The sequence below is a fragment of the Marmota flaviventris genome, chromosome 18 (assembly GCF_047511675.1).
Source record: "Marmota flaviventris isolate mMarFla1 chromosome 18, mMarFla1.hap1, whole genome shotgun sequence".
Taxonomy (NCBI): domain Eukaryota; kingdom Metazoa; phylum Chordata; class Mammalia; order Rodentia; family Sciuridae; genus Marmota; species Marmota flaviventris.
The window spans coordinates 3,191,384-3,214,392 of record NC_092515.1 but is presented as its reverse complement, the minus strand read 5'-3'; the positions used below and the strand labels follow the sequence as shown (position 1 = coordinate 3,214,392).

The 23,009-nt window shown below is 51.8% G+C and overlaps 1 protein-coding gene across 1 annotated transcript; it reads left to right on the top strand.

Moving 5' to 3' along the window:
- The first annotated feature begins 392 nt into the window (after window positions 1-392).
- Window positions 393-3,878, top strand: LOC114082771 (aurora kinase C). The gene is made up of 7 exons (XM_034635576.2): window positions 393-504; window positions 644-683; window positions 903-1,094; window positions 1,390-1,528; window positions 2,451-2,599; window positions 3,253-3,427; window positions 3,629-3,878. Exons 1-7 carry the CDS (start codon window positions 393-395, stop codon window positions 3,797-3,799), a joined length of 978 nt encoding a protein of 325 aa, XP_034491467.2. The 3' UTR covers window positions 3,800-3,878.
- Window positions 3,879-23,009: the final 19,131 nt, after the last annotated feature.

Genomic DNA, 23,009 nt, shown 5'->3' with positions numbered 1-23,009 from the left:
CAATTTCGAACGTTTTTGGAAGATTCCGTACTTTCCAAACAAATAATATGTGCTCTGATTTTCCTATATTTGAGACCAAAGATGCAAACTGATTATAGGGTCCACAAAGACCCGGGAGCGGGGAGCAGGTTGGGGACCTGAGACTCGCGCCCCCAGCGCGCCCGAGCGCTGGCAGCCTGGCGCGCCCCTGCCCCGCGCCCCGTTCCGCCTCATTGACCGGTGCTCTCACAGACACGCCCACCTCCCCGCTTCCATTGGGCGCTGGAGTCAGGGACTTGGACTGGAGGCTGGGGCACCGGCTATAAAAGGCGTGATGAGGAGCAGGTCAGGATTCCTGGCACAATTCCTCCTGTCCACCTTCGCGTAACCTCCTGGCGGCTTTTCCCGACCATATGGACCCCGGACGCCAGCTCCAAAGGGCTCAGGAGGGCCCTGGCTCGCCCTCACCTGTATCATCCTCCACCCGGAGGCGGCGGTCCTCTCGGGTACCGCGTGGACCCGCAGGTGAGGGAGGAGCAGCGGAACCTGTGGGCAGGGGCCCAAGGGCCAGCCCCTGGAGGGCTGGGTGCGCTGAAGAAAGAGTTTGACACCTCTCTCTTTCCCTGTCCCCGTGCCCTCCCTTCCTCCCCATCTCCCCTCCCAGGAGCTGCAGCGGGCCAGACGCAACCTGGAACCCCCGCCGTGTGAGTGCTTAGCCTTGGCATCTGGAAGGGGAATGGAGGGGCTTCCGAGGGCGCCAAGCTCGGCCTGGGCGAGTGGAGTGGAGGGTCGGCGCCTGGACGTGCGCTGCTGTTTTCCAACCAAACACCCCTGGCTGGGCCCTCAAGACGGGGAAGAGGACCTCGGGCCCCTTACTCCCCTCCACCTGCAGAACTGGGGATCCTTTCTTCCTGTCCACTTAGGAAGCCCTTCACAATCTATGACCTTGAAATCGGGCGTCCTCTGGGCAAGGGCAGATTTGGGAACGTCTACCTGGCTCGACTGAAGGAGAACCATTTCATCATGGCCTTGAAGGTCCTCTTCAAGTCCCAGATCGAGAAGGCGGGACTGCAGCACCAGCTGCGCAGGGAAATCGAGATCCAGGCGCACCTACGGTAAGGACAGGCTCTGCCTGCGCCTCTCACGCTGGCTCTCTACACCTGTTTCCCCTTCCTGCTGCACATCCCAACTCGGCCTTTCCCACTGCCCCCAAGTAAGCCCTTGGCCTTGATTTTTTCTGTGCTGCTCATTCCAGTTCAACCATATAAAGTTTCCTCCCTGGGTGGACATCCCAATCCTGACTACGGTCCCTGACCCCAGCACTTTTTGCCCTTGTGTGACCAGTCACTGGTGATAGCAGCAGTTTTGGGCTCAGGGAGAAGTTTGACCCACCCTCTGTTCCTCCTGCAGACACCCGAACATCCTACGCCTCTACAACTATTTCTATGACTCTCGCCGGATATACCTGATTCTGGAGTATGCTCCCGGGGGTGAGCTCTACAACTTGCTGCAGAGAAGCGGCCCCTTGGATGAGCAGCACACAGCCACGGTGAGGGGGCCTGGGCTCTGGGGGCCTTGGGCTCACTGCCGCCTGTGGTGGAGTGGGGGGCTCTGGCTGGTCAGATTGCCTTATAAGTTGATTTCTGAATTTTATTCTGAGAATTTTAGATAGTGAATAATCCTCACATTTTGATACTTTAATTACCCTATGTGTATCCAGAATATTATTTCTTGAGTCTGACTCTACTCTCTTGTACAATATACAGGAGCCAAAAACACTTATTGAAAGGCTATGAGGGATTTACTAAATAAATGTATGGAACTCATAACTAGAAGTTTTTTTTTGTTTTTGTTTTTGTATTGGGAGAGGGGGAATGGATTCTGAGAATTGAACTCAGGGGCACTCAACCACTGAGCCACATCCCCAGCGCTGTTTTGTATTTCATTTAGACACAGGGTCTCACTGAGTTGCTTAGTGCCTCACCATTGCTGAGGCTGGCTTTGAACTCATTCTCTACCTGCCTCCGCCCCCAGAGCCTCTGGGATTACAGGCATGCACCACTGTGCCCAGCAGTAACTGGAGATTTCTAGAGGGCACCAGGACAGGACCCACAGCCATGGCCATGCCAACAGTGGTGGCTGGGCGGGTTGCTATCAGGATGAATGACTGACTCCAGGTAGCCTCCTGGTTCTCCTATTCCCTCTGTTGGGGCTCAAGTGTTTTGGGAGATGGTGATTGGCTCAGTGGAGGTTCTGTCTGGCTACTTGCTGTGGGAGGGCAATAGGACCTGTCCAGTTCAACATCCATCCTTTCCCCTTCCCAAACTGGACCTCTGGTGCCACTAAAAGGTGGTATTGGGGTGAGTTGCCAAGAGCAAGATTCCTCTGCACTCCCAAGGTTCACGAGGAGCATTCTGTCTGATGGGAAGTGTGGAAGGCTTGCCTTTCAGATGCCTTCACTTTGTTCACAGATAATGGAGGAGTTGGCAGACGCCCTGACATACTGCCACAACAAGAAGGTGATTCACAGGGACATTAAGCCAGAGAATCTGCTGCTGGGGCTGATGGGTGAGGTGAAGATTGCAGACTTTGGCTGGTCTGTGCACGCCCCCTCCCTCAGGTAGGTCAGATAGTCGTTGGGTGGGCCCCGGGTGCCAGTGAAGAGTGGTCCAGTTGAATTCATTGCAAATGTAAGACCCAGATACAAACCTGGGTTTGTACCTGAACACTGCCATTTTTAAGTAGAAAATGGTCAAATATTTCCTGGGCTGGAGATGTAGCTGAGTGGTAGAGGGTCTCTGGGTTCAATCCCCAGTACTGCAACTTATTTTTTTATTTTTTAATTTTTTTTTTCCCAGTACTGCAACTTAAAGACTTATTGTGGCCCAACTGGAACTTTTATTTTCTGATCTTTGTTAATGTGTGACTTTAGCAATAAGATTTCATGTAAATACCTAATAACTTATGAACCATTGCCCCATACTTCCAGCAGTGTATTATTCTGTATGAATAGATTAGAATCCATTCACTGGGTCCTTAATGTACCATCACTCTGTTTCTTGATGCTGAGAATATTTTTGTGAAAGCGTTCTGGATCATGAGCTAAATGATTGCATGAATTTCAACACACATTGTTAGCAGTCCTAGTCCTTCTTTCTCTGTACCTTGGTCCATGTTAAACGTTGGTGTCTTCAAACCCCGGTGCTTGGGAGGGGACTTCCAGGATTTCCCTGATCTGGGCCTCTGCACAGTGCTCCCCTCTCCCTCCACCAGGAGACAGACTATGTGTGGGACTCTGGACTACTTGCCCCCAGAAATAGTGGAAGGCAGGACCTATGATGAGAAGGTGGACCTGTGGTGCGTCGGGGTGCTCTGCTATGAGCTGCTGGTGGGACGGCCACCCTTTGAGAGCCCCTCTCAGAGCGAGACCCAGAGGCGCATCCTCAAGGTGGGATGGCCACACAGCGGGCATACACGGGGAGCTGGGTGGGGGCAGCTGCTGAGCCTGGGGGGACTGGGGCACACACATGAGGTCACCTGCTATGGTCCTGAGGAGTGCCTCTGTCCTGAGGAGTGCCTCGAAGAGGCACAGAGAACATGGAGCAAAGAAATGAACCAGACTTCCCTTGTTTCTCCTTGGCCTCATCAGGTGGATGTGACGTTTCCCCCCTCCATGCCCGAGGGGGCCCAGGACTTGATCTCCAAGCTTCTGAGATACCAGCCCTCAGAGCGGCTTCCCCTGGCTCAGGTCCTGGAGCACCCCTGGGTGAAGGCGCACTCCCGGAGGGTGTTGCCTCCCGGTGCTCAGAAGGCTTCCTGAGCCCATCTACCTCTGTCCTTCCTGTGCATCCAGGGAAGGCTCCTCCTTTGTCTTTTTAAATACAGGATGCTAATTAATAAAGACTTGAGTCATTTACTACAAGGGCTTTTTGGTTCTGTGCGTTGATGCACAGAGTGTTTTTGTTTTGTTTTTTGGAATCAGGAAAACTGCCCAAGATGGGGCCCTCTTGGCCTTGGAGATGGTGGCAGGGTTCTCCTTGAGCTCTGGTGGATAACTTCTGATAAAGGCCCTGGAGGTTCCCAACCTGCTGCCTATCAGTGATTCCTCCTCTCAACTATTCCCCATGTTTTCAGGACATTTGTAACAGGGACCATCATCACACCAAAGCTCCGCCCTCTGGAGGCACCTGGTGTGCTGCCATTTTTGAAGTAAAAGTCATTCACTGCATTCCAGGGCCACAGGATTCCCAAATGCACCCACAGGCACCCCATCCTGTGTCATCTCTAGTAGCAAATGCAGCTTCTCTTCTGAGGTCTGTCACTGTGCCTGCAGCAATCTCAGTGTCCCCTTCCTGACTTGTCCACAGTCCCAAGTGGCAGCCTCTGTGCATCAGTGGAAGCTGACCATACCTGAGTCCACCTCCAGACCCCAGCTATAAGCTCCAGGGTGTTTCCTGTGCAGTGCAGCCATCACTTCCACCAGGAGTAAAGCCAACAGTCAAGGGCCAGGCACAGTGGAGCACGCCTGTAATCCCAGCAGCTCCAGAGGCTGAGGCAGGAGGTTCATGAGTTCAAAGCCACCCTCAGCAATGGTGAGGTGCTAAGGAACTCAGAGAGACCCTGTCTCTAAATAAAACACAAAAAAGGGCTGGGGATGTTGCTCAGTGGTTAAGTAGCCCTTGGCTCAATACCCAGTATGGGGGCGGGGCGTGGAGGGGAGGACACAGGCCACTAGAAATTAGGCATATTGAAAATAGGCTAGAGTTAAGGGTCACAGCTGGGCATCCAGAAATAATGGCTCTAGGGGAAAACAGATTCCATTTCATCCCTGCCTGTCCCCCTTAGTTGAGGAGCAGAGTGGGGTCCTTGAGACAAGTATGCTCTACCCCCGCTACTGACCCCTCATTCAATATGCTAGACTTATTTTCATGTGAAGAATTAGCTTAGGGCAGGGTGGGCAGGTGCTCAAGCCTGTAATCCTCTAGGGACTTAGGAGAGACCAAGGGAGGGCAGCAGCAATTTCAGGCCAACATGGACCATTTAGCCAGACCACCTCTAAAAGGCTGGAGATGTTTCTCAATCCCAGGAATCAAAGACAAAAGAATTAGCTTACTATGGGAGCTAGAAAAGAAAAAGGCAAGGTAAGGTCATGGGCCAGCCTGCAAGTCCTGGTAAGAAAGCAGTGGTCAGGGTCATTGAGGGCTTTTTCCTGGGTATAAGTGAGGATGATTGTGTGTGTTGGAAAGGACCCTGCAGAACAGGGTGAGCCTGGATGCCCTTTAGTCATCCCAGGAGTCCTGGTGCCACCAAGGGGAAGGCACTAGGGTATGGCAAATGTTTGCCCTCTGGGCACTTTGGAGGCAGAAGCACAAAATCCCTGACTCCTCCCCAGGGCTCCCACCCTGGATCCTCACCAATGCCCCCCACACACACACACACAGCTTCCCCCTGCACTGGGCATACAACCCAAGGGGGCTCTGCCACTGAGCTTCATCCTCAGTCCTCTTTATTTTGGGACAGGTTCTGGCCAAGTTGCCCAGGCTGGCCTCCAGAGTCCCCTGTCACTCACTGGATTATAATCAGGGGTCCCCTGTCAGTCACTAGATGAGAACCAGGGTTTCCTGTCAGTCATTGTATGAGAACAAGTGGTCCCCTGTCAGTCACTGCATATGAACCATGGTCCCCTGTCAGTCATTTGATGGGAACCATGGGTCCCCGGTCACTCACTGGATGAGAACCAGGGTCCCTGTGATTCACTGGATGAGACCCAGGGGTTCCCTGACAGTTACTGGATGAGAACCAGTGTCCCCTGTTAGTCACTGGACAAAAACTAGTGTCCCCTGTCAGTCACTGGATGAGAACCAGGGTCCCATGTCAGTCACTGGATAAGAAAAAGCGTTCTTCTGTAAGTCACTGTATAAGAAACAGAGTCCTATGCCAGTTGCTGGATGAGAACCAGTGGAGGTCAGCGCGTCCTCTCCCACCTCTGCTGTGCAGGTCCCTTACTGAGCCTCCGTGCCCCCTCTGTACCTTAGGAAGGATGCCTTCCCTCTTCTGGCAGGCTGGCTGAGAGCTGCTGATGCTGCTGCTGGGGAGGCAATGGTGAGGGCAGCGCTGAGCTCCCCAGGTGTCAGCAAGGTGGTATGGAAACCCGGGATGTGACGGCCACAGGCCAACCCTGGTCTCAGCCAGCACCTCCCAAGACCTGGGCATTTTGTGACATCCCTGGTAAAAGCTAGTCCATTTCCACACCCCATTAGTGAGCGCAGACCTCACTGACGGTGGGTCCAGCTGGGGTGGGAGACGGCCCGCCCTTCATACTCTATGCACTAGTCCCTCCAGAAACCCACCAAAGGCTTCCTCCAGGCATCTGAGGTTGGTTTGTTGGTGGTGTTTTTGTTTTTTTCTCATTCCTTCTGTCCTTCCCCAAGTGACTTCAAAGATGTATTTTGTATCCCACCTGATTTAGCTCCACCTGCAAACAAGCACCCTCAGCTCACCCAGCCCACAGAGAGGACCCCCACAGGTGGCCTTTGGATGTGTTCCCTCAACAGAAAACAGTCTCTTCTGGAATGACAAAATGGGAATTCTATTCTATGGAATAAAAACCATTTTATTTCCTGCCTTTTGATTCGCTGGATATGAATCAATGTTCCCTGTCAGTCATTGGATGAGAACCAGGTGTACCCTGTCAGTCACTGGATGAGAACCATGGTACCCTGTCAGTTACTGAATGAGAACCAGGGGTCTCCTGTCAGTTACAGCATATGAACCAGGGTCCCCTGAGAGTCACTGGATGAGATCCAGATGTCCCTGTCGGTCACTAGGTGAGAACCAGGGGTCCCCTGTGAGTCACTTGATAAGAACCAGGGGTCTCCTGTCAGTCAGTGGATGAGAACCAGTGTCCCCTGTCTGAGACTGGATGAGATAAGGGTCCCTGTTAGTCACTGGATGAGAACCAGGGGTCCACTGTCAGTCATTGGATAAGAACCACGTATCCCCGGTCAGTCACTGGGTGAGAACAAGTGGTCCCCTCTCAGTCATTGGATGGGAACTAGGGTTCCCTGTCAGTTACTTGATGAGAACCAGGGGTCCCCTGTCAGTCACTGGATGAGAACCGGGGTCCGCTGTCAGTCATTGGATGAGAACAAGAAGTCCCTTGTCTTTCACACGATGAGAACCAGGGGCCCCATGTAAGTCAATGGATGAGAACTAGGGGTCCCCTGTCAGTCACTGAATGAGAACCAGGGATCCCCTGACAGTCAATGGATCAGAACCATGGTCCCCCGTAGGTTACTGAATGAGAAACAGGGGTCTCCTGTAAGTCACTGTATATGAACCAGGTTCGTCTGAGAGTTACTGGATGAGATCCAGGGGTCCCTGTCAGTTACTAGATGAGAACCAGGGGTCCCCTGTGAGTCACTGGATGAGAACCAGGGGTGTCCTGTCAGTCACAGGATGAGAACCAGGGTCCCTGTCAGTCACTGAATGAGAACCAGGGGTCCACTCTCAGTCACTGGATGAGAACCAGGAGTTCCCTGTCAGTGACTGATGAGAACCTGGGGTACCCTGTCAGTCACAGGATGAGAACCAGGGGTTTCCTGTCAGTCACTGGATGAGAACCTGGGGTCCCCTGTCAATCACTGGATGAAAACCAGGAATCCCCTCTCAGTCACTGATGAGAACAAGGGCTCCCCTCTCAGTCACTGGATGAGAGCAAGTGGTCCTCTGTCAGTCACTGGATGAGAACCATGGCTCCACTGTCAGTCACTGGATGAGAACCAGGGGTCCCCTGTCAGTCAATGGATGAGAATAAATGTCCCCTGTCAGTCATTGCATGAGAACCAGGTGTCCCTGTCAGTCACTGGATGAGAACCAGAAGTCTCCTGTCTGTCACATGATGAGAACAAGGGGTCCTCTGTCAGTCACTGCATGAGAACTAGGGGTCCCCTGTCAGTCACTGTATATGAACCAGGGTCTCCTTTCAGTCACTGAATATGAACCAGGGTACCCTGTCACTCACTGGATTAAAATCAGGGGTCCCCTGTCAGTCACTGGATGAGAACAAGTGGTCTCTTGTCAGTGACTGTATATGAACCATGGTCCCCTGTCAGTCATTTGATGTGAATCATGGGTCGCTGATCAGTTACTGGATGAGAACCAGGGGTCCCTGTGATTAACTGAATGAGGACCAGGTTTCCCCTGTCAGTCACTGGTTGAGAACCAGTGTCCCCTGTCAGTCACAGGATGAAAACCAGTGTCCTTGTCAGTCACTGGATGACAACCAGGGGTCCGCTTTAAGTAACTGGATAAGAAAAAGAGTTCTCCTGTAAGTCACTGTATAAGAACCAGGGTCCCATATGAGTTACTGGATGAGAACCAGGGCTCCCCTCTCAGTCACTGGATGAGAGCAAGTGGTCCTCTGTCAGTCACTGGATGAGAACCAGTGTCTCCTGTCCATTACTGGATGAGAACCAGGGGTCCCTGTCAGTCACTGGATATGAACCAGGATCCCCTGTCAGTCAATGGATGAGAAAATAGGGTCCCTTATAGTCACTTGATATGAACCAAGGACCCCTGTCAATCATTGGATAAGAACCAAGGTCCCTGCTCAGTCACTGGATGAGAACCAAGAGTCCCCTGTCCGTCACTTGATAAGAAGCAGGGTCCCCTGTCAGTAACTGGATAATAACCAAAGGTCCACTGTCAGTCACCTGATATGAACCAGGGTCCCCTGTCAGTCATTGGATGAGAAACAGGGGTCCCCTGTCACTCACTGGATGAGAACCAGGGGTCCTGGTCTGTCACTGGATAAGTACCAGTGTCCCTTGTAAGTTATTGGATGAGAACCAGGGATCTTCTGTCAGTCACTGATGATAACCAGGGGTCCCCTGTGATAAGAACAAGGGGTCACTATCAGTCACTGGATAAAAACCAGGGTAAACTGTCAGTGTCAAAATGAGAACCATGGGTCCCCTGTCAGTCACAGGATGAGAAACAGGGGTACCCCTGTCATTCACTAGATGAGGACCAGGGGTTCCCTCTCAGTCACTGGATAAGAACCAGGTCCCCTGTCAGTCATGGGATGAGAACCAGGGTTCCTCTGTCAGTCTTTGGATGAGAACCAGGGGTTCCTCTCAGTCACTGGATGAGAACCAGGGGTCCCGTGTAAGTCACTGGATGAGATCCATGGGTCTCCTCTCAGTCCCTGGATGAGAACCAGGGTCCATGTCAGCCAGTGGATGAGAAGCAGAGATCCCCTGTGAGTCACTGGATGAGAACCAAGGGTTCACTGTCAGTCACTGGGTGGAACAAGGGTTCTCCTGTCAGTCACTGAATGAGAAAGAGGGGTACACTCTCAGTCACTGGATGAGAACCAGGGATTCCCTGTCAGTCACTGGATGAGAACCAGGTATCCCCTGTCAGTCACAGGATGAGAGCCAGTGTTTCTTGTCAGTTACTGGATGAGATCCAGGGTTCCCCTGTCAGTCTCTGGAAATAGAACAGGGTCCCCTGTCAGTCACTGGATGAAAACCAAAAGATTCTGTCAGTCACTGGATGAGAACCAGGGGTCCTCTGTCAGTCACTGGATGAGAACTGGGGTCCTGTGTCAGTCACTGATTGAGAACCAGGGGTCCACTGTCAGTCACTGGATGAGAACAAGGGTCCCTGTCAGTCACTGGATGAGAACAAGGGTCCCCTGTCAGTCCCTGGATGAGAACCAGTGTCCCTGTCACTCACTGGATATGAACAAGAGTCCTCTGTCAGTCACTGGATGATTATCAGGGTCCCTGTCAGTCACTGGATAAAAACCAGTGGTCCCCTGTCAGTTACTGCATGAGAATCAGGGGTCCCTGTCAGTCACTGGAAAAGAACGAGGAGTCTCCTTGAAGTCACTGGATGAGATCCAGGGGTCTGTTGTCAGTCCCAAAATGAGAACCAGGGTTCTTTAAGTCACTGGATGAGAACCAGGGGTCCGCTGTCAGTCACTGGATGAGAACCAGGAGTTCCCTGTCAGTGACTGATGAGAACCTGGGGTACCCTGTCAGTCACTGGATGAAAACCAGGTTCCCCTGTCAATCAATGGATGAGAACCAGGGTCCCCTGTCAGTCACTGGATGAGAACCAGGGGTCTCCTCTCAATCACTGGATGAGAACCAGGGGTCTCCTGTCATTCACTGGATGAGAACCTGGTTCCCCTGTCAGTCAATGGATGAGAACCAGGGTTTCCCTTTCAGTCATTGGATGACAACCAAGGTCCCCTGTCAGTCACTAAATAAGAACCAGGATTCTTCTGTCAGTCACTGGATGAGAACCATGGTTTTCCTGTCACTAACTGGATGAGAACCAGGATCTCCTGTCAGTCATTGGATGAGAACCAGGGATCCTCTGTCAGTCATTGGATGAAAACCAGGGTCCCCTGTCATTCACTACCTGGATGAGATCCAGGGGGTCCTGACAGTCCTAGAAGGAAAACCAAGTTTCCTGTCAGTCACTGGATGAGAACCAGTGGTCCCCCTCTCAGTCAATGGATGACAACCAGAGGTCCGCTGTCTGTCATCAGTGAGAACCAGAGGTCCCCTGTCAGTCACTGAATTACAACCAGGGTCCAGAGTCAGTCACTGGATGAAAACCAGGGTCCCCTGTAAGTCACAGGATGAGATCCAGTGATATCCTATCAGTCCCTGGATGAGAACCAGGGTCCCTGTCAGTCACTGAATGAGAACCATGTATCCCCTGTCAGTCACTGGATGAGAACCAAGGGTTCACTGTCAGTCATTGGGTGGAACCAGGGGTCCCCTGTCAGTCACTGAATGAGAAACAGGGGTACACTCTCAGTCACTGTCTGAGAACCAGGGGTCCACTGTAGGTCACTGGATGAGAACCAGGTGTCCACTGTCAGTCACAGGGTGAGAGCCAGTGTTTCTTGTAAGTTACTGGATGAGATCCAGGGTTCCCCTATCAGTCTCTAGATATAAAACTGGGTCCCCTGTCAGTCACTGGATGAAAACCAGGAGTCCCTGTCAGTCACTAGATGAAAACCAGGGGTCCCCTCTCAGTCACTCTATTAGAACCACGTTTCTCCTCTCAGTCACTGGATGAGAACTGGGGTCCCTTGTCAGCCACTGGATGAGAACTAGGGTTACACTGTCAGTCACTGGATGAGAAGAAGGGTCCCCTGTCAGTCACTGGATGGGAACCAGCTGTCTCCTGTCAGTCCCTGGATGAGAACCAGGGTCCCTGTCACTCACTGGATATGAACAAGAGTCCTCTGTCAATCACTGAATGATTATCAGTGTCCCTGTGAGTCACTGGATAAAAACCCAGGGTCCCTTGTCCATTACTGGATGAGAACCAGGGTCTCCTTCAATCACTGGATGAGAACAGGGTCCCCTGTCAGTCACTGGATGAAAACCAGGAGTCCCTGTCAGTCACTAGATGAGAACCAGGGGTCCCCTCTCAGTCACTATATTAGAACCACGTTTCTCCTCTCAGTCACTGGATGAGAACTGTGGTCCCTTGTCAGTCACCTGGATGAGAACCAGGGTTACACCGTCAGTCACTGGATGAGAACCAGGGTCCCTGTCAGTCACTGGATGAGAACCATGTGTCCCCTGTCAGTCACTGGATGAGAACCAAGTGTCTCCTGTCAGTCACTGGATGAGAACAAGGGTCCCCTGTCAGTCCCTGGATGAGAACCAGGGTACCTGTCACTCACTGGATATGAACAAGAGTCCTCTGTCAATCGATGAATGATTATCAGTGTCCCTGTGATCACTGGATAAAAACCCAGGGTCCCCTGTCACTTACTGGATGAGAACCAGGGGTCCCTGTCAGTCACTGGATGAGAACCAGGTTCCCCTGTCAATCAATGAATGAGAACCAGGGTCTCCTGTCAGTCACCGGATGAGGACCAGGGTCCCCTGTCAGTCACTGGATGAGAACCAGGGGTCTCCTATCAGTCACTGGATGAGAATCAGGGGTCCCTATTATTCACTGGATGAGGACCAGGGTCCCCTGTCAATCACTGGATGAGAACCAGGGGTCTCCTCTCAGTCACCGGATGAGAACCAGGTTCCTCTGTCAGTCAAGGGATGAGAAGCAGGGTTTCCCCTGGCAGTCATTGGATGACAACCAGGGTCTCCTGTCAGTCACTAAATACGAACCAGGGTTCTTCTGTCAGTCACTGGATGAGAACCAGGATATTCCTGTCAGTAACTTAATGAGAACCAGGATCTCCTGTAAATCATTGGATGAGAACCAGGGTCCCCTGTCAGTCAATGGATGAGAACAAGGTTCCCCAGTCATTCACTGACTGGATGAGATCCAGGGGGTCCTGTCAGTCCCTGAATGAAAACCAGGTTCCCTGTCAGTCACTGGATGAGAAGCAGGGGTCCCCTGTCAGTCAATGGATGAGAACCAGGGTTCCCCTGTCTGTCACTGGGTGAGAACCAGAGGTCCCCTGTCAGTCACGGAATGAGAAACAGGGCTCTCCTATCAGTCACTGGATGAGAACCAGAACTCCCCTGTCTGTCACACGATGAGATCCAGGGGTCCCCTATTAGTCACTGGATGAAAAGCAGGGGTCCCCTGTCTGTCACTGGCTGAGAAACAGAGTCCCCTGTCAGTTACTGAATGAGAACCAGGAGTCCTCTGTCAGTCACGGGATATGAACCAGAGTCTACTGAGAGTCACTGGATGAGAACCAGGGGTCCCTGTGAGTCACTAGATGAGAACCAATGGTCCCCTGTGAGTCACTGGATGAGAGCCAGGGGTCTCCTGTCAGTCACTGGATAAGAACCAGGGGTCTCCTATCAGTCACTGGATGAGAATCAGGGGTCCCTATTATTCACTGGATGAGGACCAGGGTCCCCTGTCAGTCACTGCATGAGAACCAGGGGTCTCCAGTCAGTCCCTGTATGAGAAGCAGTGTCCCTGTCATTAACTGTATGAGAACCACAGGTCCCCTGTCAGACACTGGATTAAAACCAGGGTCCCTCTCAGTCACTGGATGAGAACCAGGGTTACCCTGTCAGTCACTGATGAGTACAAGGGGTCCCCTGTCAGTCAATGGATGAGAACCAGGGGTCCCCTGTCAGTCACTGGATGGGAACCTGGGATCTTTGTTAGTCACTGGATGAGAGCCATGTGTCCACTGTCAGTCACGACATGAGAACCAGGGGTCCCTGTCAGTCACTGGATGAGGACCACTGTCCCCTGTCATTAACTGTATGAGAACCAGGGGTCCCCTGTCAGTCACTGGATATGAATCAATGTTCCCTGTCAGTCATTGGATGAGAACCAGGGTTCCCCTCTCAGTCACTATATGAGAACCAGGGGTCCCCTGTCAGTCACTGGTTGAGAACACAGGTCCCCTGTCAGTCACTGTATGAGAACCAGTGGTCCCCTGTCACTCACTGTATATGAATGATGGTCCCCTGTCAGTCATTTAATGGGAACCATGGTTCCCCTGTCAGTCACTGGATGACAACAAGGTGTCCCTGTGAGTCACTGGATGAGAACCAGGCATCCTCTGTCAGTCACTGGTTGAGAACCTGGGGTCTCCTGTTAGTCACTGGATATGAACCAAGGACCCCTGTCAAAAATTGAATGAGAACCAGGGGTCCCCTCTCAATCACTGGATGAAAACCAGGGTTCCCTGTCTGTAACTGGATGAGAACCAGGGGACCACTGTCAATCACCTGATATGAAACAGGGTCCCCTGTCAGTCATTGGATGAGAAACAGTAGTTCTCTGTCATTCACTAATTGAGAAACAGGGGTCCCTGTCAGTCACTGGATAAGAACCAGTGTCCCCTGTCAATTACTGGATGAGAACCATGGGTTCCCTGTCAGTCTCTGGATTTGAACCAGGAGTCACCTGTCTGTCACTGGATGAGAACCAGTGTCCCCTGTCAGTCACTGGATGAGAATCAGGGTTACTTTCTCAGTCATTGCATGAGAACAAGAGGTCCACTCTCAGTCACTGTTTAAGAACCAGGCATCCCTTGTCAGTCACTGGATGGAAACCAGGTGTCCCTGTCAGTCACTGGATGAGCACCAGTTGTCCCCTGTCAGTCACTGGATGAGAACAAGGGGTACCCTCTCACTTACTGGATGAGAACCAGGGGTCCCCTGTGAGTCACTGGATTAGAACCATGGTCCCCTGTCAGTCTCTGGATATGAACCAGGATCCCCTGTCAGTCACTGGATGAGAACCAGGGGTCCCCTGTCAGTCACTGGGTATAGACCAGGGGTCCCTGTCAGTCACTGGATGAGAACAAGTGGTCCCCTGTCAGTCACTGTATGGAAACCATGGGACCCTGTCAGTCACGGGATGAGAACTTTTGTCCCCTGTCAGTAACTGGATGAGAACCAGGAGTCCCTGTCAGTCACTGGATGAGAACCAGTGTACCCTGACAATTACTGGATGAGAACCATGGGTCCCCTGTCAGCCACTGGATATGAAACAGGATCCCCTGTCAGTCACTGTATGAGAACCAGGGATCCCCAGTCAGTCACTGGGTATGAAGAAGTGTCCCCTGTAAGTTAGTAAATGAGAACCAGGTGTCCCCTGTCAGTCACTGGATGAGAACCAGGGGTTCCCTGTCATTCACTGGCTATGAACCTGGGTCCCGTGTAAGTCATTTGATGAGAACTAGGTGTCCCCTATCAGTCACTGGATGAGAACCAGGGGTCCCTTTCAGTCACTGGATGAGAACCAGGGTCCCTTACATCATTGTATGAGAACCAGGGGTCCCATGTCAGTTACTGGATTAGAAACAGGGGTCTTCTGTAAGTCACTGTATGAGAACCAGGGGTCCACTGTCAGTAACTGGCTGAGAACCAGGGGTCCACTGTCAGTAACTGGCTAGGAACCATGGGTCCCCTGTCAGTCAATGGTGAAGTCCAGGGGTCCCCTGTCAGTCACTGGTGGTAACCCAGGGCCCCCTGTGATGAGAACAAGGGGTCCCTCTCAGTCACTGGATTAGAACCAGGGTCCCCTGTCAGTCACTAAATGAGAACTAGAGGTCCCCTGTCAGTCACTGGATGAGAACAAGCAGTCCACTATAATCACTGGATGAGAATGAGGGGTTCCCCTGTCATTCACTGGATGAGAACAAGGGGTTCCCTCTCAGTCACTGGATCAGAAACAGGGTCCCCTGTCAGTCACTGGATGCGAACCAGGGGTCCTCAGTCAGTAACTGGATGGGAACCAGGTGTTCTTGTCAGTCAATGGATGAGAACCAGTTTTCCCCTGTCAGTCACTGGATGAGAACCAGGGTCCATGTCAGTTACTGGATGAGAACCAGGGGTCCCTGTCAGACACTGGTGATGAACGAGGGTCCCCTGTCAGTCACTGGATGAGAAAAAAGGTTCCCTTGTCAGTCACTGGATATGAACCAAGGACCCTTGTCAATCATTGGATGAGAACTAGGGGTCCCTTCTCATTCACTGGATGAGAACCAAGGGTCCCTTGTCCATCACTGGATGAGAACCAGAGGTCTCCTGTCAGTCTCTGGATGAGAACCAGTGTGGGTACAGTCTCCACCCTCCCAGGCAGCCCTGAAGACTGGGTGAAGCCCTGAACTACCTCAGTGGGGGTGAGCTGGAGACAGCTTTAGACAAGTTGAGGAGGGAGGGTTTGCAGGAGGCAGGAGGAGCCACCCCTGGCTGCAGGTGAGGGTTGGTGTGCCCACAGCCTCTGGGCTTGGGGCTCATTTTCAGCAACCAGACTCTTCCTCCCTCCTGGCACTGCGGTTGGAACTAGACCCCTCATTTGTTAGAAAGGACATAAATGTGCATCATGGTTTTTTTCTTTCCAGGGTTGCAAACCCAGGACTTTACATTACACTGCAGGTGGAATGTCCATAACCAAAATGCTTGGGACACAAGCACTTCATATTTTTTTAATATTTACTTTTTTAGGTGTAGATGGACACAACACAATGCCTTTATTTTTATGTGGTGTTGAGGATCTAACTCGGGTCCCGCCCTTGTTAGGCGAGAGCCCTACCACTGAGCCACAATCCCAGCCTTTCAAATTTCACATTTTTTAAGACTCTAGAATACTTGCAAATATGTAATGAGGTAGCTCCAAGGTGGGGTCCAAGTCTAAGCACAAACTTCCCGTTTGCATCACCTGCACCTTATAGACGTAGCCAGAAGATTCCCCCCACTTTTTTCTTGGTTGCTCAGTGCTGGTGATGGAGCCCAGGGCCTCACGTGGGTCAGGTTGGCCTTCCTCACCCCTGACTGCGCCCAGCCCTGCACTGTACTTTCTCACCATCAAAAGCCTCTCAGTAAAGCTCAGGGTCACTCTCAGGAAGCCTCTGGAATCTTTTTTTCGTATTTTTTATTGGAGCATTGTAGTTGAGGGTGATGATGTTTACTGTGACGTGTTTGTACAGGCACACAGGGTGACAGAGTGACCTGGCCAATACCACCCCCAGCACTCCCTCTGCCCTCCCTCTTCTCACTCTCCATTCCTTTTCCTCTACTGACCTCCCTTTATTTTCATGAGATCCCCACTTTAAGGACACTCATAAAGTCCATGGACCACCCCACACACCAGAGTCCCACTGGAGATTCATGGTCAGAGCCCGGAGCTCACTGACAGGGCTGTCCCTCTGAGGACAGCATCAGCCTGAGGCGGTCACAGAGCAGCTGTGCAGCCCAAGAGGACTTTCACAAGCAGCTGAGGGCCGCCTCATGGGCTGGGGGGGTCCACCCTTGAGCAGGCCTGAGTTCTTGCAGGAGGCCAAGCAGCATTACCTCAGGATCTCCCGATAACAGGGCTCCTGAACCCATCCTGGGATTCCCTGAATTAAATGGCGCCCAGCCTACAAATGGCAGATCTGATGCCAAACCCACCTCACTTTCTATCCCTTTCCCTCCCCAGCTTCCACATGACGGAAAACATGTGACCCTTGACTTTCTGAGTTTGACTTATTTTGCTACCATAATGTTCCCTAGTTCCATCCATTTTCCTGCAAAAGCCACAATTTCTTTCTTCTTTATCGCTGTATAAGACACCATTGTGCATCCATGCCACAGTTTCTTTCTCCATTCTCCCTCTGATGGACACCAGGCTGGTTCCATGGTTGGCTGTTGGGAGTTGTGCATTATAAACATGGGTGTGCACGCATCGCTGTGGCATGAAGATTTCAATTCTTCAGGATAAATACCCAGGAGTGGCACAGCTGGGTCAGGGGTGGTTCCATGCTCTTCTTTTGAGGAGCCTGCATACTGATTTCCATGGTGGGATGCTAATTCACAGTCCACAGCAGTGAGGAAGTGTTCCTTGTGCCCCACACCTCTCCCCACCCTTGCAGATTGTGCTCTTGCTGCCTGCCATTCTGCTGGGGCTACACTAGCACAAAGGCACTTTCCTGAGACTGCTCCCAGGATGTCAGCTGTGGAAGTTGCCAGTTTTGTATTATAGAGCTTTTTGGATTCCAGATTGGAGATGCCCAACCTGGGTAGGGGACAGTAGGAGTGGTGGTTAATAGCCTGGCTTTGCTGGATGCAGTGGAGCACTCCTATAGTCAATCCCAGAGACTCAGGAGGTAAATCAGGAGGATGGCAAGTTCAAGGCCAGCCTCTGCAACTTAGGGACATCCTATCTCAAAACAAAACAAAAAAGTCTGGGTGAGGTGGCATGTGCTTATAATCCCAGCAGTTTGAGAAGCTGAGGCAAGAAGATCATGAGTTCAAAGCCAGGCTCAGGGGCTGGGGATGTGGCTCAAGCGGTAGCGCGCTCGCCTGGCATGCGTGCAGCCCGGGTTCAATCCTCAGCACCACATACAAACAAAGATGTTGTGTCCGCCAAAAAATAAATAAATAAATATTTAAAAAAAAAAAAAAAAAAAAGCCAGGCTCAGCAATCTCAAGACACTAAGCAACTCAGTGAGACCCTGTCTCTAAATAAAATAAAAATAGGGCTGGGGATGTGGCTCAGTGGTAGATTAGCCCTGAGTTCAATTTTCCTGGTTAAAAAAAAATGAAAGGAAGGAAGGAAGAAAAAATAAAAATATAGAAAGGACTCTGGTTGCAGAGATAAAATGTTCTGGGTTCAGCCTCCAGTATCTCCTCCCCTGACCACTCATGCAAATCGCCTGGGCTTTGGAATCAAGCCACACATGGGTTGGAACCCCAGCTCTGCTGTTCACTAGCTGTGTGACCTTGGGCAAGACTTTTCTCCTTATTGGATCCATTTTTGTGCTTGGAAAATGGGAAGTTTTATTCCTACCCATTAGGGTGACTTGTGTTATACAGAGTGTGTCTGCAGATGACATCTCTTTTCCATCCCTGATCCCAGGTCTGGAGTCTGTCTGGCTGCTGACTTGCTGTGGGAACCTGGGCAGGTAACCCAGTTCATTCAGAAGCTAAATTAAACTAAAATTGGCTGGGTGCAGGTGACACACACCTAGAATCCCAGCAGGGAATCTCAAGTTCAAGTTCAGTCTCAACCACCAGCAAGACACTGTCTCAAAAACTAAAAGGGGCTGGGACTGTGGCTAAGTGTGTAGCATGCCCCTGGATTCAGTCCTCACTTCCAAAAAATAAGTAAGACAAAGTGTTTAAAAAATTATAAAGTGACATACAAACTGTAAACATAGTGGTCAAGTGACCAGAAAGGCAAGACCTTGGCTGTCTCCTTCCTGTAGACCGGAGAGGAACAGGCTGCCAGATGCCTACAGTGAGCACCTTGCAGCTGCTCTGCGCACCAGCCCTGACCTAACAGAGCTGGCTTTGTACCGGAACGCCCTGGCCCCCGCGGGGTGCAGCTGCTCTGCCTCCTCAGCACCTCAGGGGACCTTCTGGCCTGCCAACCACCACCTCTCACCAAACGCTACCTGACCAACAACGCCCTGGGCGACGCGGGCGTGCCGCTGCTCTGCCAGGGGCTCAGACACCCGCGCTGCCCGCTCTGAGTCCTCTGGTGAGCGGTGGCCCCTGGCTCTCTGGAGGGCAGGACAGGGTCTTCCCAAGCTCCCAGCTCAGAGAGGAGGCGCTCCTGCGCCCCCTGCTGGCGCAGCCCTCGCCCTACTCCCTGGGCAGAGCAGCCACCAAGGCTCAGGGGGACCCCTGCTCTGCCTGGGTTCAAGTGCCCTTGCTGCAACTAGGTGACACATTTTCCAAGTTATTCAACCACTTGACACCTTCCACACCTGCCTCAGTAGGAGGGAAGGAGCTGCTTCTTCCTGGGGTTATCAGAATTAAACTATTGAGGCCCATAAGATGGTGAGGAGGGCCAGGGGTGGTGCACTCCTGTAACCCCAGGTCTCAGGAGGCCCAGGGGATGGGAGGTTCCAAGCCAAGCCAGGTGTGGAGCTGAGGTCTGCAGTCAGGGCAGAAGGGTGGGGGTTGGGGGAGTGAGGCAGGAGGACCCCAAGTTCTGACCAGTCTCAGCCACTTAGCAAGGCCCTAAACAAGTAAGGAACTTGGGAGACCATCTGCAAGTAAAAAATAAAGGGGCAGGGGCTGGGGATGTGGCTCAAGCGGTAGCCCTCTCGCCTGGCATGTGTAAGGCCCGGGTTTGATCCTCAGTACCACATAACAAAGATGTTGTGTCCACCGAGAACTAAAAAATAAATATTAAAAAATTCTCTCTCCCACTCTTTCTTTAAAAAAAATAAAAATAAAATAAAGGGGCAGGGGATGTGACTCAGTGTTAAGAGCCCCTTGGTGCAATCCTGTACCAAGAGAGGATGGCCAAAGTCAGCCTCAGCAACTTAGACCTTGCCTCTGGATAACTAAATAAAGGGCTGATGATGTGGGTAAATGGCAGGGGCTGCTGGGTTCATCCCCCACGACTGCAGAAAAGGAGAAAAATCAAAGCAGAGAAAGGACTGTGGGGTGTAGCTCAGTGCCTAGAGCGCTTGCCTAGCCCACAGAGGCCAGTTGGAGGCCATCCTGGGACTCTGAGACCACATGGGAAAACACAGGGCTGAGATATGGCTGAGTAGGGCAGCAGCCCAGGTCAGACACATCCCCACCCCACTGGGAGCAGAGGAGAGCATAGACTAGCCTGTTTACTAAAACAGAGTCAGGGTCACTAGAAGGTAATGGAATTACTTCAAAAGATTAAGGTGCACAAGATTGGGCTGGGGAAGCAGCTGTGTGGTAGTGGGTTTGCCTGCTTTGTCCAAGGTCCTGGATCACCCTACATCCAGAAGAACAGCTTCCCCCAAAAAGCATAAAATGTCTATGTTCTGTCCTGCACTCAGGGGGGCAGTGATGGACATTTCCCAGCCCACAAGGACAAGAAGCCATAGAAGACCTTTTACCTTGGGATTTATGACCAGCCTTAATGCAACTTGTGTCTTTAAATATGGAGACTTGGGACACTGAGGACACTGAGTTTCAAGTTTCAAACCCAACTCAACTACCTTCTAAAACCCTGTCAGTAAAAGCCATGGATTGGGGGAGGGGATCAGTGGTTTCCTTCTGGGTCAGACCCCAGCAGCAAACAATTACAGGGGGTGTAAAGCCCAAATGGTAAGAAGGCTCCTTTGCCCTACAGAGAATGCAGACATGGTGACCAAGGGGGTAGATGTGCCCAGAACTGACTGGGGTAACCCGGGTCAAGCTTCCAGTGATGCTAAAGAATCAAAAGACCAACACCAAGAGTTCAAAGAAAACAGTTTATTAAAGGCAATGTTCAGCTCCTGTCTGCAATGCCAAGAACTTGGCCCAGGTCCAATGCAGGGAGCCACCTTCCCAAGCAGGTCTCAGCAATGGCTAAGCCTCTGGCAGCTCCCCAAACTCCCATCTCCCTTGGGGACCCTTTGGAAGGGGGGAATCAAAGGCACAGGGAACCCAGGCAACACTGAAAAGTCTGTAAATCTCTGAATTCCCTCTGTAGCTGAGGGTTAGGATTGGACATTTCCCCAATTGGAACAGGAAACTCAAACCTACTGACCACTAGAAATAAAGCATATTAGGGGGGAGTCTTAGTAGGGTCCATGAGACCAGGATTCTCAACCCCTGGCCTTCTCACTCAATATGCTAGTCTTCATGTGAACAATTAGCTGAAGCCAGGGTGGGCATGCTCGAGGCTGTAATCCCCAGAGGACTGTAAAGGAGCCTGGACAATTTAGCCAGACTCTCTAAGGGCTGGGATGTGGCTCTGGGATTAGCACCACTGGGTTCAATTGCAGGAACCAAAGGAGGAAGAATTAGCTTACTCTGGGGGCATGAAGTCTTATTGAAGGCTGGACATTGGTGCACAAGTCACAGGCTCCCGGAGGCCACCTCAGACAGCAACACTCAGAAGGGAAGCACTTTCTAGTCCAGACCAAGACAAGTGCCACTCTTCTAAGTCTTCCTATCTGAGCCTTAAACTCCAGCAAACTGGTTCCGTGAAACTTGAGGCTGTCTTCCTCCCTGGGGGTGGACTCCTGCCTGGAAAAGACTGCAAATTTATATTCATCTACGCTTATAATACAAAGTGGCAACAACCAAGTCCAAACTGAAATGCAAAGTACCAACAGGTTTTAAATTTAGTCTACCTTTAAATACAAAGTAGCAATAGCAGCTCAGCTTGCCCCAGGCCTGGAGACACAGCAGCCCTGGGGGCTGAGGCAGGATCACAAGTTCATCCCCAGCCTGAGCAACGTGGTGAGCAAGGCTCAGGACCTTTCAAACTCAGGTCTCAAACCCCAGTACCAATGACAAGGTGGGGTTGAGCAGTAAGTTAACAAAAGTTTGCAAATACAATTACAGTGCTTAGTTTACAAATCAAATTAAGACCAAGACTATGAGCATTAGTTCTTAAATGTGACCACAAGGTCCTTGAGGTAGGTTGGCCTTGCATCACCCATCTGTGTCCACTGGGAGGAGACCTCCACTTGGCCAGACCTGCAACTGCTCAGGTCCTACCAGCTGGGGAGACCTGCAGATGCCCCAGAAGCGCTCACTAGCACCCCCACCTCCTGATATCCTGCAGCAGACATCTCCATTTCCAGAGGAAACCCACTCCCAGTGCAATGAAAGAGCTGGCCCTGCTGTGCCCCTGCTAGCCTGGGAGGCAGGCCACAGAATGGAGGGGGTTGGGTGGCGCCCCCAGTGACACTCAAACATGGTAGCACTTTCCATGCTGATCTCAGAAGAGTGCTTCCACATGTGAGTACCACAGGCTGGGTGAGTCCCAGGCCAGGTCTGGACAGCAGGTCTGCTGGAACGCACACCATGTCCAGGACCAAACACGGTTTGCCAAGATGGAAGTCTGGCTGGCACCTCTGCGGGGTTACTCAATCAGTAACACTCAAACTCTGGCGGCAATTTTTTTTGTGGCACAAAAAGTGCCCCCACAGTTTGAGAACTACAGGTTGAGTGAGGGGTCTCCGAGCAACCAGGGACATCTACTTGCTGCTCCCAGAGGCATGGGATCCAGGTGGCCATCTCTGGAGGCTGAGGCAGGGGGACCCACTCCAGGCCAGCCTGGGAGACTTAGGTAGACACCTCACACAGAAAAGCTGGTCTACTCACCCAGGAGACAGTCAGGCCTTAACGCACTGGTCTAACCTTCAGAGACCTAAAGACAAGAAAAGGCAAAATCACACCAACCTGGGCGTGGGGCTGTGGCTCCTGGGACAGCAGAACACTGGGCCAGCGCGTGGGGAGGGAGGCTCTGCTCCTCCGTGGAGCTCAGCAGATCTGGGAAGGCTCACCAGCCCTCAACTGCCGCATGCAGGAGCCTTGCTGGGCTCTTATATACCAGAGGCCCCTGTGCCTCAGGACAGGGAAGAGCACTGGAGACCACTCCCCCACCCCCTCCCCAGAGCCTCCTTCCTGACCCACCCTGTGGCTCTGGATTCTAGTTTAACTGGATCAGACTCCCCTTCACAGGTTTAAAAATACATATTTTTAATCTCCAGCTCCACAAAATGTATTTGCTTGACATCATATTGGGGCAGTCATCACAGGGTCCTTGGGGGCCTGGGCGAGAGGATCACAGATTCAAGACCAGCCTGGGTAACTCGACTCTGTCTCAAATAAAATAAAAATAAAAATGAGCCGGGC